The sequence below is a fragment of the Trichomycterus rosablanca genome, chromosome 2 (assembly GCF_030014385.1).
Source record: "Trichomycterus rosablanca isolate fTriRos1 chromosome 2, fTriRos1.hap1, whole genome shotgun sequence".
NCBI classification, from domain to species: Eukaryota; Metazoa; Chordata; class Actinopteri; order Siluriformes; family Trichomycteridae; genus Trichomycterus; species Trichomycterus rosablanca.
Genome location: NC_085989.1, coordinates 44,712,215 through 44,725,848, shown reverse-complemented (window position 1 = coordinate 44,725,848; position 13,634 = coordinate 44,712,215). Strand labels below are relative to the sequence as shown.

The window sequence follows — 13,634 nt, the reverse complement described above, 5'->3', positions numbered from 1 at the left end:
CTGTTCTGTGGTCTGACGGGTCCATCACGTCAGATTCTGGGTCTGTCTGAAAACCTAGTGAGCTGCCTTGCTTCCTTCTGCCTACCTGGGCAGCTGACTCAATAAAGAGGGTTCTGATAAGACAACAAACTCATGAGGCAGATTATTTAAACGCACTACTTAGACAGAGAACGAGTGTTTAGGCTAGAGTCCGAGTCGAGTCACGAGTCTTTAGGCTAGAGTCCGTGTCATGTCACGAGTCTTTAGGCTAGAGTCCGAGTCAAGTCATGAGTCTTTAGGCTAGAGTCCGAGTCAATTCACGAGTCGAGTCACGAGTCTTTAGGCTAGAGTCCGAGTCAAGTCATGAGTCTTTAGGCTAGAGTCCGTGTCATGTCACGAGTCTTTAGGCTAGAGTCCGAATCAAGTCATGAGTCTTTAGGCTAGAGTCCGTGTCATGTCACGAGTCTTTAGGCTAGAGTCCGAGTCAAGTCATGAGTCTTTAGGCTAGAGTCCGAGTCAAGTCACGAGTCAAGTCACGAGTCTTTAGGCTAGAGTCCGAGTCGAGTCACGAGTCTTTAGGCTAGAGTCCGTGTCAAGTCACGAGTCTTTAGTCTAGAGTCCGAGTCAAGTCACGAGTCTTTAGGCTAGAGTCAGAGTCAAATCACGAGTCTTTAGTCTAGAGTCCGAGTCAAGTCACGAGTCAATATAATATATAAACAAAACATACTGCAAGTGTAGCGTAGAAATAAACAAATAATATGTAAGTTCAGATAAAAACAACAACAGATTAGCGACTGTATTTTGCTGTTTTACTTTGTGCCTTTACTTTCCTAGGTACCAGTTAAAAGCTTCAACTGACGTTTTGTTTTCATTGCAAATTACGGCACAGCGGCCAAAATCCCAAACAGCAAAAAAATCCATAATACTGCTTACCTTAGCTTATGTTCTTCCCGATGCTATTAAATTTATAACCATGTGTCCCATTAGGAATATAATCCGTTATTTTGTAAATGTGCTTATAATTAAAAACCTCCAAACTTTTCCCGGTTGTGAAGTAAAACACGAACTCATTGGAAAGTCAAACAAGCGTTTCATTGACACATCATCTGTGTGACGCTGCAAACTGAATAAATACAAATAACAGCATTTCTTACTAACAATTACAATCAGATGGTCTGATTGGTTCAGAAAGCGTTTCTTAAAATCATCAGCGCCAGTTCTGTAGGCGCTTTCCATTCACATTATCTGTTACTGTGAAGTGCACTATGTATTCCACCATTTTAAGTAGGGAGCAACGCTTCATCACTATACTGGAAGCTGGCTGGAACATTTACCCATTGCATGCGTTGCAGGTTAAGCTGGCCGGAGCGTTATTAGAGAGCAGAAAATGACACGATCAGAATGATGTCGGATATATATAATTGTCACACGTAACTAATGTTGCTGACTTTTGCTGTCCACAAGTAATTTTTTGCGAGTCACGAGTCGAGACCGAGTCATTTGAAACGAGTCAGAGTCGAGTCTGAAGTCGCTGTGTGTGCGACTTACGTGCGACTCGGACTTGAGTCGCAGACTCTAGTCCCCATCTCTGGTAGGAGCATTTTAAGGAATCTGAAAATTTAGACATGCCCTCTTCTCGGGAGTGTAGAGTGATGTAAAAAGCATCTATTTAGAGAGATCACTATATTTTCGGACAGCCCTTCTATGTACCAAAGGAAAAAAAGGTCATCCAGATTGTCATAAAGAAAAGTGCAGCTACCTGGTTTTTAATGAACATCTTTAAAAATCGTTTACGGTGTCCAAAAAAGATCGTCGTGATACTGAAAGACTTCTAGCCAATACTGATACAGTTCTACCAGTTTTATACCGCAGCCTAAGCACAAGTGCACTTAAACACTGTCTTTTATTTATGAGGCATATTCATAAGTATAGCCATTAGTGGTGGACCCAGCATTTAATGTGCTTCCCTCACCACAACCCTTATTATTTATTTGATTTATTTTTTTGTCTCTGGATGTTTCCCCCTATATCTCCCAATTCAGATATTTCCGATTCCCGATTGTGAATCCACTGCTGCTCGTACAGCCTCGGTTTAATCGAGGCGTGTCCGATCACCACACCCCTCCACTGTCGACTTATCGTACCATGTGAACTAAACATTTTACATTTACATTTTCGGCATTTAGCAGATGCTCTAATCCAGAGCGATTTACAGAAGAGCTTCCACAGTAAACTTTACCTAAACTGAAACCCTGTTAGAACCAAAGTGTTTTTTTAATGCAAGAAATAAATAACAGCACAAGTAAGTACATGTCAGCTTAACCTCTTGGGTGGCTAAGTGGGTAGCACTGTCGCCTCACAGCAAGAAGGTCCTGGGTTTGATCCCCAGGTGGGGTGATCCGGGTCCTTTCCATGTGTAGTTTGCATGTTCTCCCCATATCCGCGTGGGTTTCAGTGCTCCGGTTTCCTCCCACAGTCCAAAGACATGCAAGTGAGGTTAATTGGAGATACTAAATTGTCCATGACTGTGTTTGATACAACCTGTGAACTGATGAACCTTGTGTGATGAGTAACTACCGTTTCCTGTCATGAATGTAACTAGAAGTGTAAAACATGACGTTAAAATCCTAATAAACAAACAAACAGCTTAACCGCTTAGTAAAGAGGTGTGTTTTTAATATTCTTTTAAATACAGGAACCAGGTGACACCACCGATCTTTATTCTGTGTGTTTTGTGCACATCAGGGTGACTTGGAAGCCAGCGTGAGGGACTGTGACAGTGCTCTGGGTGTGAGTAAGGACAGCGCTAGAGCTCTGTACAGGAAAGCCCTGTGTCTGAAGGAACTCGGTCGACTGAAGGAGGCGTATGATTGTAGCGCCGCCTGCCTGCTCACCTCTCCACAGGTAACACTGGCATTTCCTTACATTTTTAAATGAACTATTACGAGATCATGCATTAATTTGGTAATATTAATTCCATTAATTAATTAATGTAGGGCAGTTGTAGCCTAGTGGTTAAGGGACTGCACTAGTAATCAGAAGGTTGCCTCTGTTGGGCCCTTGAGCAAGGCCCTTAACCCTCAATTGCTTAGACAGTATACTGTCAAAACTGTAATTCACTTTGGATAAAAATGTAAGATTGTGGGACTAAACTATAGCACCACTGAGATTCAAACCCAGGTTTAAGCACCAGGTGTTTTTGGCCAGGTTGGATTTGAACTTGTGAGTTCCTGCACTTCGCAGTGGTCTCATCGCACGTTGGACCGCTGCACCGCCCGAGCGTCTGTCTGTTGTTTTAATGTTTACATTACATTACATTTCACATTTTCGGCATTTAGTAGACGCTTTTATCCAAAGCGACTTACAGTACTGTGACAGTATACAATCTGAGCAAACAAGGGTTGAAGGTCTTGCTCAAGGGCCCAACAGTGACAACCTGGCAGTGGTGTGGCTTGAACTAGCAAACACTTTGATCACTAGTCCAGTAGCGTAACTGCTAGGCTACAGCTGCTCCCCCTCTTGTTTATTCTGATTCTGTTTTCTGTTCAGGATGAGAGGATAAAAAAACTGGCAGATGAATTAGCCAGCAAACTTGATTTGAAGACCAGTGAGGCTCACATTAACCTGCAGGTAAAATTGCTGTAATACCACCATACCTGATGAAAATTACAATATACGAGGGATCTTCAAAAAGTTTCCACACTTTTATATTTTGGTTGGAAATGGTGAGGGTGGGAGTCATCGTAATCGGTCGTGTCTGAGAGACTGAGAGACGCTTATAGTCCGGATTTAGCTCCATCTAATTTTCACCTTTTTGCACGCTCAAAGAAGCTTTAAGGATTTTCATGTGATGATGATGTGAAAGCACCGGTGCATCAGTGGCTACTCATCAGTTGCTTTGAGCATTCCTTTGCTTTCTTTTTTTGTTTTTTATATATTTTATTTATGCATTTTCTCCCGACTTTTAGCGCGTCCAATTGCGTCATGCTTCCTCTCCACCAATGCCGATCCCTGCTCTGATTGAGGAGAATGAAGCTAACCCACGCCCCCTCCGGCACGTGGGCAGCATGCCGTATGCTTTTTATCACCTACACTTTGACGAGTGCAGTGCAGCTCAGCACTGTGTACGGAGAGACACACCCTGAGAGCACTCTTTTCTCATCTCTGTGCAGGCGCCATCAATCAGCCAGCAGAGGTCGTAGTCGCATTTGTTATGAGAGAGAGACCCCATCCGGCTTAATCCCACCCATATCTGAACAACAGGCAAATCGTTGTTCATGTGGTCGCCCTGTCTAGCCGGCAGGCAGAGCTGAGATTCGATCCGATGTATTCGAGATCCCAGTTCTGGTTCCAGCGTGTGTTTTTACAGCTGCGCCACCTGAGCGGCGTTCCTTTGCTTTCTAACGTAATTAGCAAACGAATGTAGCACAGCCATATATCATTGTGTATGTAATATGGGAAATGAACGTATATCAGAACATGTTCTGTACCTCACTTATCATTTACTCAGTACCATGTACTGGCCATCACTATACTTGTCTTTAGTCTTGTCCCCCTCAGTTTGTTTATATTAAAAATGTCTCTTGTATTTATTGTACTGTTGTTTATCTGCACTGTGTAGATTGTATTGTTTTGCACTTGTGTTCTGTGTTGCACCCTGGTCCTGGAGGAACATTGTTTCATTTCAATATGTACTTGTATAGAGCTGAAATAACAATAAAACCTCTCTTAAACTCTCCCTATCTTGAGTAAACATGATTTTATGGACATACAGCAGGTCTGTGACGTGTTTACATTGTGTTGTATTGCTCGTGATTAGCTATGTAAATGTTAACAAGCTACATTTATTTATTGGCGGGGTTTGCTGCGTTATTTATTATGTAGTTTTATGCATTTTCTCTAGCATAACCAAAGAGTCTCGTGTTGCTGGGGACCCCAATTGCATCCGAGGAGGGTATATTTGACCGACACACTCTACCTCTGATGCATGCGCAGTCTTTCGACCCCTTATTATTCGCCCATACTTTGGTGGATTGGCGTGTGAGGACAGTCACTCGCTGATCTCCACGTTCTTCCACTTTGATACAGACGCCTCAGGCTACTAAACAGGGTCCTTACACGGCGTCAGAGACCCCACCCTTTTTTTAGTTTGTCTTTTCCCATTCAGCAGACTAGTGGCCAATTTTGTCTGCTGCGGGCACTGCCATTTGTGCCTGCTAGGGGGAGCCCAGCCGACCGGTAGCAGAGCTGAGACGCAAACTCTGAGAGTTCAGAATCCCAGCGACCCACATTGTATACTCTTATATACAAAATGTAACATAAAAGCAGTCAAGTCAAGTCAACTTTATTTATATAGCGCTTATTACAATAGACATTGTCTCAAAGCAACTTTACAGAATCCAGGACCAACAGATACAAAAACCCCTCCCACAGGGGGGCGTTCACGTACAAGTTTATTAATGATTGTTTTTCTATGCAACCCATGGTTTTTGGCTTGCGACCCACTTAAGGGTCGCAACCCACAGGTGACGCATTGTTTGCGGTTTGCGACCCACTTGAGGGTCGCAACCCACAGGTGACCCATTGTTTTTGGCTTGAATCCCAGCGACCCACATTTTGTCCATCTTACTCTTATATACAAGGTGTAACATAAAGCGCCCACAAGGGGGCGTTTGCGTACAAGTTTACTTCAATATTATTTTTATTTTTTTCTATGCGACCCACTTAAGGGTTGCAACCCACAGCTGACCCATTGTTTTCGGATTGCAACCCACTTAAGGGTTGCAACTTAAGGGTCACAACCCAAACCCTAAGGTAGCGGAACAAATTTTCACATCATAGTTTTAAGCAAAGAATAATAAAAAATGAGTCTGACATATACCCGCTCGTACTGATCGCTGCTCTCAGATACTGCATCAGCTGTCATAACTCGTAAGACTCATGATGATTGATGGGTTTAACTTTCCTGTCTTAGGTGATTGAAATGCATCTAGTATCTAATCTCAAAGTGGTGACCTAAATAATGTCTATCTGGTTTTTTCCAGGGTGACACTGAGAGCAACGGGGACGGTCTGCCTCCTTCCATTCCGGTGATGCTTCCTCCACTATTTTTTGCCAGTAACAGTCAGTTATTGATTCCACAGCTTTATCTTCATTTTGTTCCTGTTTTTTAGGTTTCTAATGGACTGGATAGCTTGTGTGACATCACAGGTGGGTGTGTTCTTTTTTTGAAGTTGTATAAAATCAGACAAAATGCTTAATCTGAGCTCGTCCTTTCTCTTTTTTCTTTTTCTGTTCCAGATGGACTGCTTGAGGCCATACCTACTGTCCTGCCCAGCCCGGTCCTTGTTAGCGATGTTGGCGAGGATCCCGCCGTGTGTCTGTCCGTGCCCGTATCGGAGCCGCTGGAAGACTGTGAGCTGGTGGGAGACGAGCTGGACTCGCTGCTGGACAGCATCTCCAAGCAGGAAGAGCTTCCACATGTGAGCAAAAAACACAATCACACGTCATCACCAGGATCTGTAGTTTGAGCCACAGTAGCTTTTCTGTTGGTCGCCGGCCGCCGTAGCCCTCATGATCTCTGGCTTTAATGAGTCTTGGCCGCCCAACAACCTGTCTGTGGTTTTTGGCTTGTCCTTTCTCAGGCTCCTGTCTGTAGGTACTCACAACGGTGGCCAGTTAGCAACTCATGCCTCTTAAAACCAAAATTGTTCTGGCCAGATGACTGGTCTAATCTGGTCAGCATGAACATCTAAGTGACCTTGATAAATCTAGAGTAGGTACCATAAGCCACGTGGACAAAGAACATATGGGCAAAAGTATTAGGACACCCCTTTTAATTATTGAATTCATTTGTTTCAGCCACAGCAATTGCTAACTTCTGTAATAAATCAATCATATGAAGGAAATTACATGCGTCCAAGTTTACAGCAACAGTTTAGGAAAGGCCCTTTCCTGTTCCAGCATGACTGTGCCCCTGTGCACAAATTAAGCTCTATAAAGTCTTGAAGAAAAGCTCAGTTTAAGGAAACTCCAGTGTCCTGCACAGATCCCTGACCTCAGCCCCACTGGACAGCTCTGGAATAAACTAGAACATCAACTAAGACTTTCTTGACCAACATCAGCGCCCAGCCACACAAATGCTCATTTCTACTACTGAATGGGCACAAATTCCCACAGGCATACATCAAAGTCTTGTAAAAAGCCTTCTCAGAAGAGTGAGTGTTGTTAAAGCTGAACTTATCACACAGAGGTCACACATTTTAATACCATTTGCTTTTAAAAAAAGATGTCCAAGCCACTCAGGTGGCGCAGCTGTAAAATATGCTAGCACACCAGAGCTGGGATTTTGAATACATCATATTGAATCTCAGCTCTACCATCCGGCTGGGCTGGGCGGCTATATGAACAACGTTTGGCTGTTGTTCATCCAGGGTTAAGGACCTCATAACTGATGCAATTACGACCTCTGCTGGCTGATTGATGGTGTCTGCACAGAGTAGAGGAATAATGCTGATCAGGGTGTGGTTCTCTGTGCACAGGGCTGATTCGCATATGAACTCGGCTGGTGCTGGTGAAAAAATGCAGTCGGGTACTGCTCACGCATCGGAGGGGACATGTGTCTGTTCGCTCTCCTCAATCAGGGGCGGGGGTCAGCACCAGTAGAGAGGAAGCATAATGCAATTGGGTAAAAATTGGACGTGCTAAAAATTGGGAGAAAAAGATTTTATTTATTTTTTTATTTTATTTAAAAAAAAAAAAAAAAAAAAAAAAGATGTCTAACAGGCTCATGGTCAGGTGTCCAAATACTTTTGGCCATATAGTGTATGTTATTATGTAAATGTTTAATATTTTCTCTCTCATTTTGTCTCTCTTTCAGAATCCCGTTAAGGGCAGTGTGGTCCCCACTCATGTCCCCGCAATGGGTTTGGGTCCATTATTTCATCCTTTCCCTCTCCTCCCTGCTCCCTCACCTCGCCTCCCTCCTGCTTTCTTCCCCTTGGGTGTGAGTCAGCTCAACTCGCTAGACTCATTTGCAGAGGTGGGTCGTGACCCTGCTCCGCCCATCAGGCCCCTAGATTCTCTCGACGACTTCTGTCCTGCTCAGGCCTCAACGTTTCACAGACCCACTCTGGTGGTGGGAGGAGAGGGGCTCGACTCGCTGTCTGAGTTTACCCTGCCAGGTGAGTGAGCTGTGGAGGCTAAAGATTTTGACACGGCGGGGATGCACTATATGGCCAAACGTATGTAGACACCCCACCTGATGATTGAGTTCTAGGATATTAGCCACCAGTGAGGGCAGGCTATAGCCTAGTGGTTAAGGTACTGGACTAGAAATCATAAGGTTGCTGGTTCAAGCCCCACCACTGCCAGGTTGCTACTGTTGCGCCCGTGAGCAAGGCCCTTAATTCTCAATTGCTCAGACTGTACACTGATCAGCCATAACATTAAAACCACCTCCTTGTTTCTACACACACTGTTCATTTTATCAGCTCCACTTACCATATAGAAGCACTTTGTAGTTCTACAATTACTGACTGTAGTCCATCTGTTTCTCTGCGTACTTTTTTAACCTGCTTTCACCCTGTTCTTCAATAGTCTGGACCCCCACAGGACCACCACAGAGCAGCTATTATTTAGGTTGTGGAGGATTCTCAGCACTGCAGTGACACTGACATGGTTTTAAATACCGTGTCCACTCGCTGTCCACTCTATTAGACACTCCTACCTAGTTGGTCCACCTTGTAGATGTAAAGTCAGAGATGATCGCTCATCTATTACTGCTGTTTGAGTCGGTCATCTTCTAGACCTTCATCAGTGGTCACAGGACGCTGCCCACAGGGCGCTGTTGGCTGGATATTTTTGGTTGGTGGACTATTCTCAGTCTAGCAGTGACAGTGAGGTGCTGTGTCTGATCCACTCATAAAACGGTCTGCTAAATGCCGTAAATGTAAGTGAGTTAAATCAGTCGTGGCAGCAGTGTGGATGAACTCCAGTGGCCTTCACAGAGCCCTGACCCCAACCCCAATACACAAAAAATAATCAATAAAATAGACACACAGTAATATTCCCACAGACACACTCAAATGTCTTGTGGAAAGCATTTTCAAAAGGGTTGAGGCTGTTTACATACTGGCCAAAGGTAAATAAACACTGTAAGATACAGTATGTAATGTAATGATGTAGTTGTGTGATGGTCACCTCACCTCAATGGATATGGTTGCCAGATTTCTGCTGTAGCAAATTCTGACATTATAGGAGGCTGTTTTGGTTGCTTAGCCTGCTTTGAATTCCAAATCATGCTGTAACTTTGTTGAACCTGGCTGTTTAAAGTATTTTGATGATATCATGCACTGGATGTGGTGAAATATCATTCGAATCCTTTCAAATGCTTGAGGATTTGGATTAGTTGCTGATATTTCTTTAGTAATATGACCTTTGTGGGATTCTTCTTTCATACCCAAGCATATTTCAAACAGCTCAGACTCACAGCTCACTCAATTTAATGACACGTACAAATAAATAGAACACCATTGTGTGGTACACCGATCAGCTATAACAATAAAACCACCTGCCTAATTTTGTGTAGGTCACCTTTTGTTTCACCTGTTTCCAGTTTACCAGTCGTCCCTTCTTGGATACTTTTTGTTGTACATGAACAACCTTACAAGACCTGCTGTTTTAAAATTTTTTAAATAAACTACGACCACTTTCTTCTTCTTTCTGTCTCTCTGCAGAAAGAAAAAACTTCCACAGTTTTCTTCCCCCAGTGAAGATAAAAAGTTCATCAGACATTGTGAATCCTGTCTGCATGGTAAGTCCAGATTCCTTTTCATTCAGCTAGTACCGGAAGTGCAGTGGGATCGTCTGAAGAATTTGGACCCCGGCAAATCATAATATACACAATATTGCCAAAAGTATTCACTCGTCTGCCTTCACACACATATGAACTGGAGTGACATCCCATTCTTATTCCATAGGGTTTAATATGATGTCGGCCCACCCTTTGCAGCTATAATAGCTTCAACTCTTCTGGGAAGAATTTCCACAAGGTTTAGGAGTGTGTTTATGGGAATTCTTGACCATTCTTCCTGAAGCGCATTTGTGAGGTCAGACACTGATGTAGGACGAGAAGGCCTGGCTCTCAGTCTCCACTCTAATTTATCCCAAAGGTGTTCTATCAGTTTGAGGTCAGGACTCTGTGCAGGCCAGTCAAGTTCTTCCACACCAAACTCACTCATCCACGTCTTTATGGACCCTGCTTTGTGCACTGGTGCACAGTCATGTTGGAACAGGAAGGGGCCATCCCCAAACTGTTCCCACAAAGTTGGGAGCATGAAATTGTCCAAAATCTCTTGGTACGCTGAAGCATTAAGAGTTCCTTTCACTGGGACTAAGGGGCCGAGCCAAACTCCTGAAAAACACCCCACACCATAATCCCCCTCCACCAAACTTTACACTCGGAACAATGCAGTCAGACAAGTACCGTTCTCCTGGCAACCGCCAAACCCAGACTCGTCCATTGGATTGCCAGACGGAGAAGTGTGATTCGTCACTTCAGAGAACACGTCTCCACTGCTCTAGAGTCCAGTGGCGGCGTGCCTTACACCACTGCATCTGACGCTTTGCATAGCGTTGGCGACCTCTGCGCACTATGCTCCTCAGCAACCACTGACCCCGCTCTGTCATTTTACGTGGCTAACACTTCGTGGCTGAGTTGCTGTCGTTCCCAATCGCTTCCACTTTGTTATAATAGCACTGACAGTCGACTGTGGAATATTTAGTAGCAAGGAAATTTCACAACTGGACTTGTTGCACAGGTGGCATTCTATCACGGTACCATGCTGGAATTCACTGAGCTCCTGAGAGTGACCCATTCTTTCACTAATGTTTGTAGAAGCAGTCTGCATGCCTAGGTACTTGGTTTTATACACCTGTGGCCATGGAAGTGATTGGAACACCAATTATTTGGATGGGTGAGTGAATACCTTTGGCAATATAGTGTATATATAAATAAGGGAGTAGCTAAAAAAAACCAATTATGATCAGTGTAGATGTGAGCTTGTGTGGTGTGAAGCTAAGAGCCATAATGCTGGTAACAGCGGTGCCTGAGTTTGGGGTTTGAATCCCAAGCTGTGTTCACAAATACGAAAATACAGAAGGCGCATTGTGTGACATCTGTTTTATTTGCATTAAAATTGTGTGTATGTGTGTGTTCGAACAGAACGGTCCGGTGGTATCCACCCTGTCCCAGCTCTCCAGGAACCCCCTCGAAGACACTCACGAATTCACTCAAGCCTGTTCCAGCTGTTTCATACACACAGGTAGACTACACACACACACACACACACACACAGAGACGCACTCTGTGTGTATTGTTCTTCTGTCCTGTTATTCTAAGATTACAGCCTTATTTTTTCTTATGATATGAAAATACAATCAGTATTGCCAAAGGTATGTTGACACCTGATCATGTGGCAAAACTGGGTATTAATAAGAAGCTGGTTTACATTTCTGGCTATATTATAGCCTGTTTTGACGAAAAGAACTCTGGGTCTTAAACTTGTCCCATTCAGGCTTCTTAGATCCTTCTTAGAACTGTTTGGGAGTTTTTGGAAGCCAAGGATGTCTCATCAATGGTGGGCACAAAGTAAATAGTAATATCAAGGTGGCAAAGCGTGTAGATTACCTGCAAGCATGGGTTGCTGTTGTCAAAAAGCTTCAATCAGTTATTGGTGCAATCAAATATTATCATCTGTGCAGCAAAGTATCCCTCTAGCGCAACAGCACTGGGGTTCTGAGTTGGAATCTCAGCTCTGCTACCACTCAGCTGGGCGCCCTCTATTGGGCACAACTGGCACTGCCTGCAGCAGACAAAATTGGCCACCAGTCTGTTGTGTGGGGAAAAAGACCCGACTAATACTGTAAGTGAATGGGGTCTTTAAATGCTGTGCAAGGACCCTGGTTAGCAGCCCGAGGTGCCTGTACAGAAGCATAGGAGTGGTCGGTACGTGGCTCTCTGTGCGCGAAATCCGGCCTCGTGCGAATCCACCGAAGTGTGGGCGAATAAGGAGGGGTCCAAGGACTGCGCATGCGACGGAGGGGGTGTGGCAGGCGATTATACCCTCCTCAGACACGATCAGGATCACCAACAGCAGAAGATAATTTGGCTACACAAAAATTAGGAGAAAAAGGGAGAAAATGCATGAATATTTATAAAACTGTTGCTGCAAAGTTGGAAGCATATAATTAATTGTATACACCTGTTGGTAATAGCGCTGACTAATACACCGTAATGCCAGATGTGGTTTGGGGTGGTGGGTGGGAGTACACCCTGCTTCTTGATTTCACCCCCAATGTTCCAATCTCTGTTCGCTCTCAGGTGCTGGAGTGCTGGATCGTGAACACAGAGCTGATTTGTCTCATAGCTGTAAGAAGGACATTCTGCTGTGCAGGATCAGAGGCGGAGCCAATCTGCCCTGGAGGCGTATCCGGCCCCGCCCAGCTCGGAGCAACTTCCAGGGTCCATACGTGCTCTGTAAAGGTAAACTTGTGTCATTGTGTCATTATTTACAGAAATACAGTCTAGCATTCAAGGTATATTTTATGTACGTTCACTCATACAGTGGTGTGAAAAAGTAATTGCCCCCAAATTCAAATTCATGCTGTAGCATTGCATATCAGTTGCACTGAATAATGTCAGGGTTGCAGTGGGTCCAGTTACTATAGCTATTTACATATGTGGAATTATATCTATATACAGTGTATCACAAAAGTGAGTACACCCCTCACATTTCTGCAGATATTTAAGTATATCTTTTCATGGGACAACACTGACAAAATGACACTTTGACACAATGAAAAGTAGTCTGTGTGCAGCTTATATAACAGTGTAAATTTATTCTTCCCTCAAAATAACTCAATATACAGCCATTAATGTCTAAACCACCGGCAACAAAAGTGAGTACACCCCTAAGAGACTACACCCCTAAATGTCCAAATTGAGCACTGCTTGTCATTTTCCCTCCAAAATGTCATGTGATTTGTTAGTGTTACTAGGTCTCAGGTGTGCATAGGGAGCAGGTGTGTTCAATTTAGTAGTACAGCTCTCACACTCTCTCATACTGGTCACTGAAAGTTCCAACATGGCACCTCATGGCAAAGAACTCTCTGAGGATCTTAAAAGACGAATTGTTGCGCTACATGAAGATGGCCAAGGCTACAAGAACATTGCCAACACCCTGAAACTGAGCTGCAGCACAGTGGCCAAGATCATCCAGCGTTTTAAAAGAGCAGGGTCCACTCAGAACAGACCTCGCGTTGGTCGTCCAAAGAAGCTGAGTGCACGTGCTCAGCGTCACATCCAACTGCTGTCTTTGAAAGATAGGCGCAGGAGTGCTGTCAGCATTGCTGCAGAGATTGAAAAGGTGGGGGGTCAGCCTGTCAGTGCTCAGACCATACGCCGCACACTACATCAAATTGGTCTGCATGGCTGTCACCCCAGAAGGAAGCCTCTTCTGAAGTCTCTACACAAGAAAGCCCGCAAACAGTTTGCTGAAGACATGTCAACAAAGGACATGGATTACTGGAACCATGTCCTATGGTCTGATGAGACCAAGATTAATTTGTTTGGTTCAGATGGTCTCAAGCATGTG

General features: G+C 44.1%; 1 protein-coding gene across 1 annotated transcript in view; it reads left to right on the top strand.

Annotated features, from left to right (window-relative positions):
- Window positions 1–13,634, top strand: part of zc3h7ba (zinc finger CCCH-type containing 7Ba) — a 44,328-nt gene that overhangs the window by 5,590 nt on the left and 25,104 nt on the right. The window contains exons 5-14 of the mRNA XM_063016256.1: window positions 2,725–2,883; window positions 3,529–3,609; window positions 4,754–4,756; window positions 6,024–6,068; window positions 6,153–6,195; window positions 6,280–6,461; window positions 7,859–8,162; window positions 9,717–9,793; window positions 11,204–11,303; window positions 12,362–12,523. Coding sequence (XP_062872326.1) covers window positions 2,725–2,883; window positions 3,529–3,609; window positions 4,754–4,756; window positions 6,024–6,068; window positions 6,153–6,195; window positions 6,280–6,461; window positions 7,859–8,162; window positions 9,717–9,793; window positions 11,204–11,303; window positions 12,362–12,523 — 1,156 coding nt within the window. The remainder of the gene's footprint in view (window positions 1–2,724; window positions 2,884–3,528; window positions 3,610–4,753; window positions 4,757–6,023; window positions 6,069–6,152; window positions 6,196–6,279; window positions 6,462–7,858; window positions 8,163–9,716; window positions 9,794–11,203; window positions 11,304–12,361; window positions 12,524–13,634) is intronic.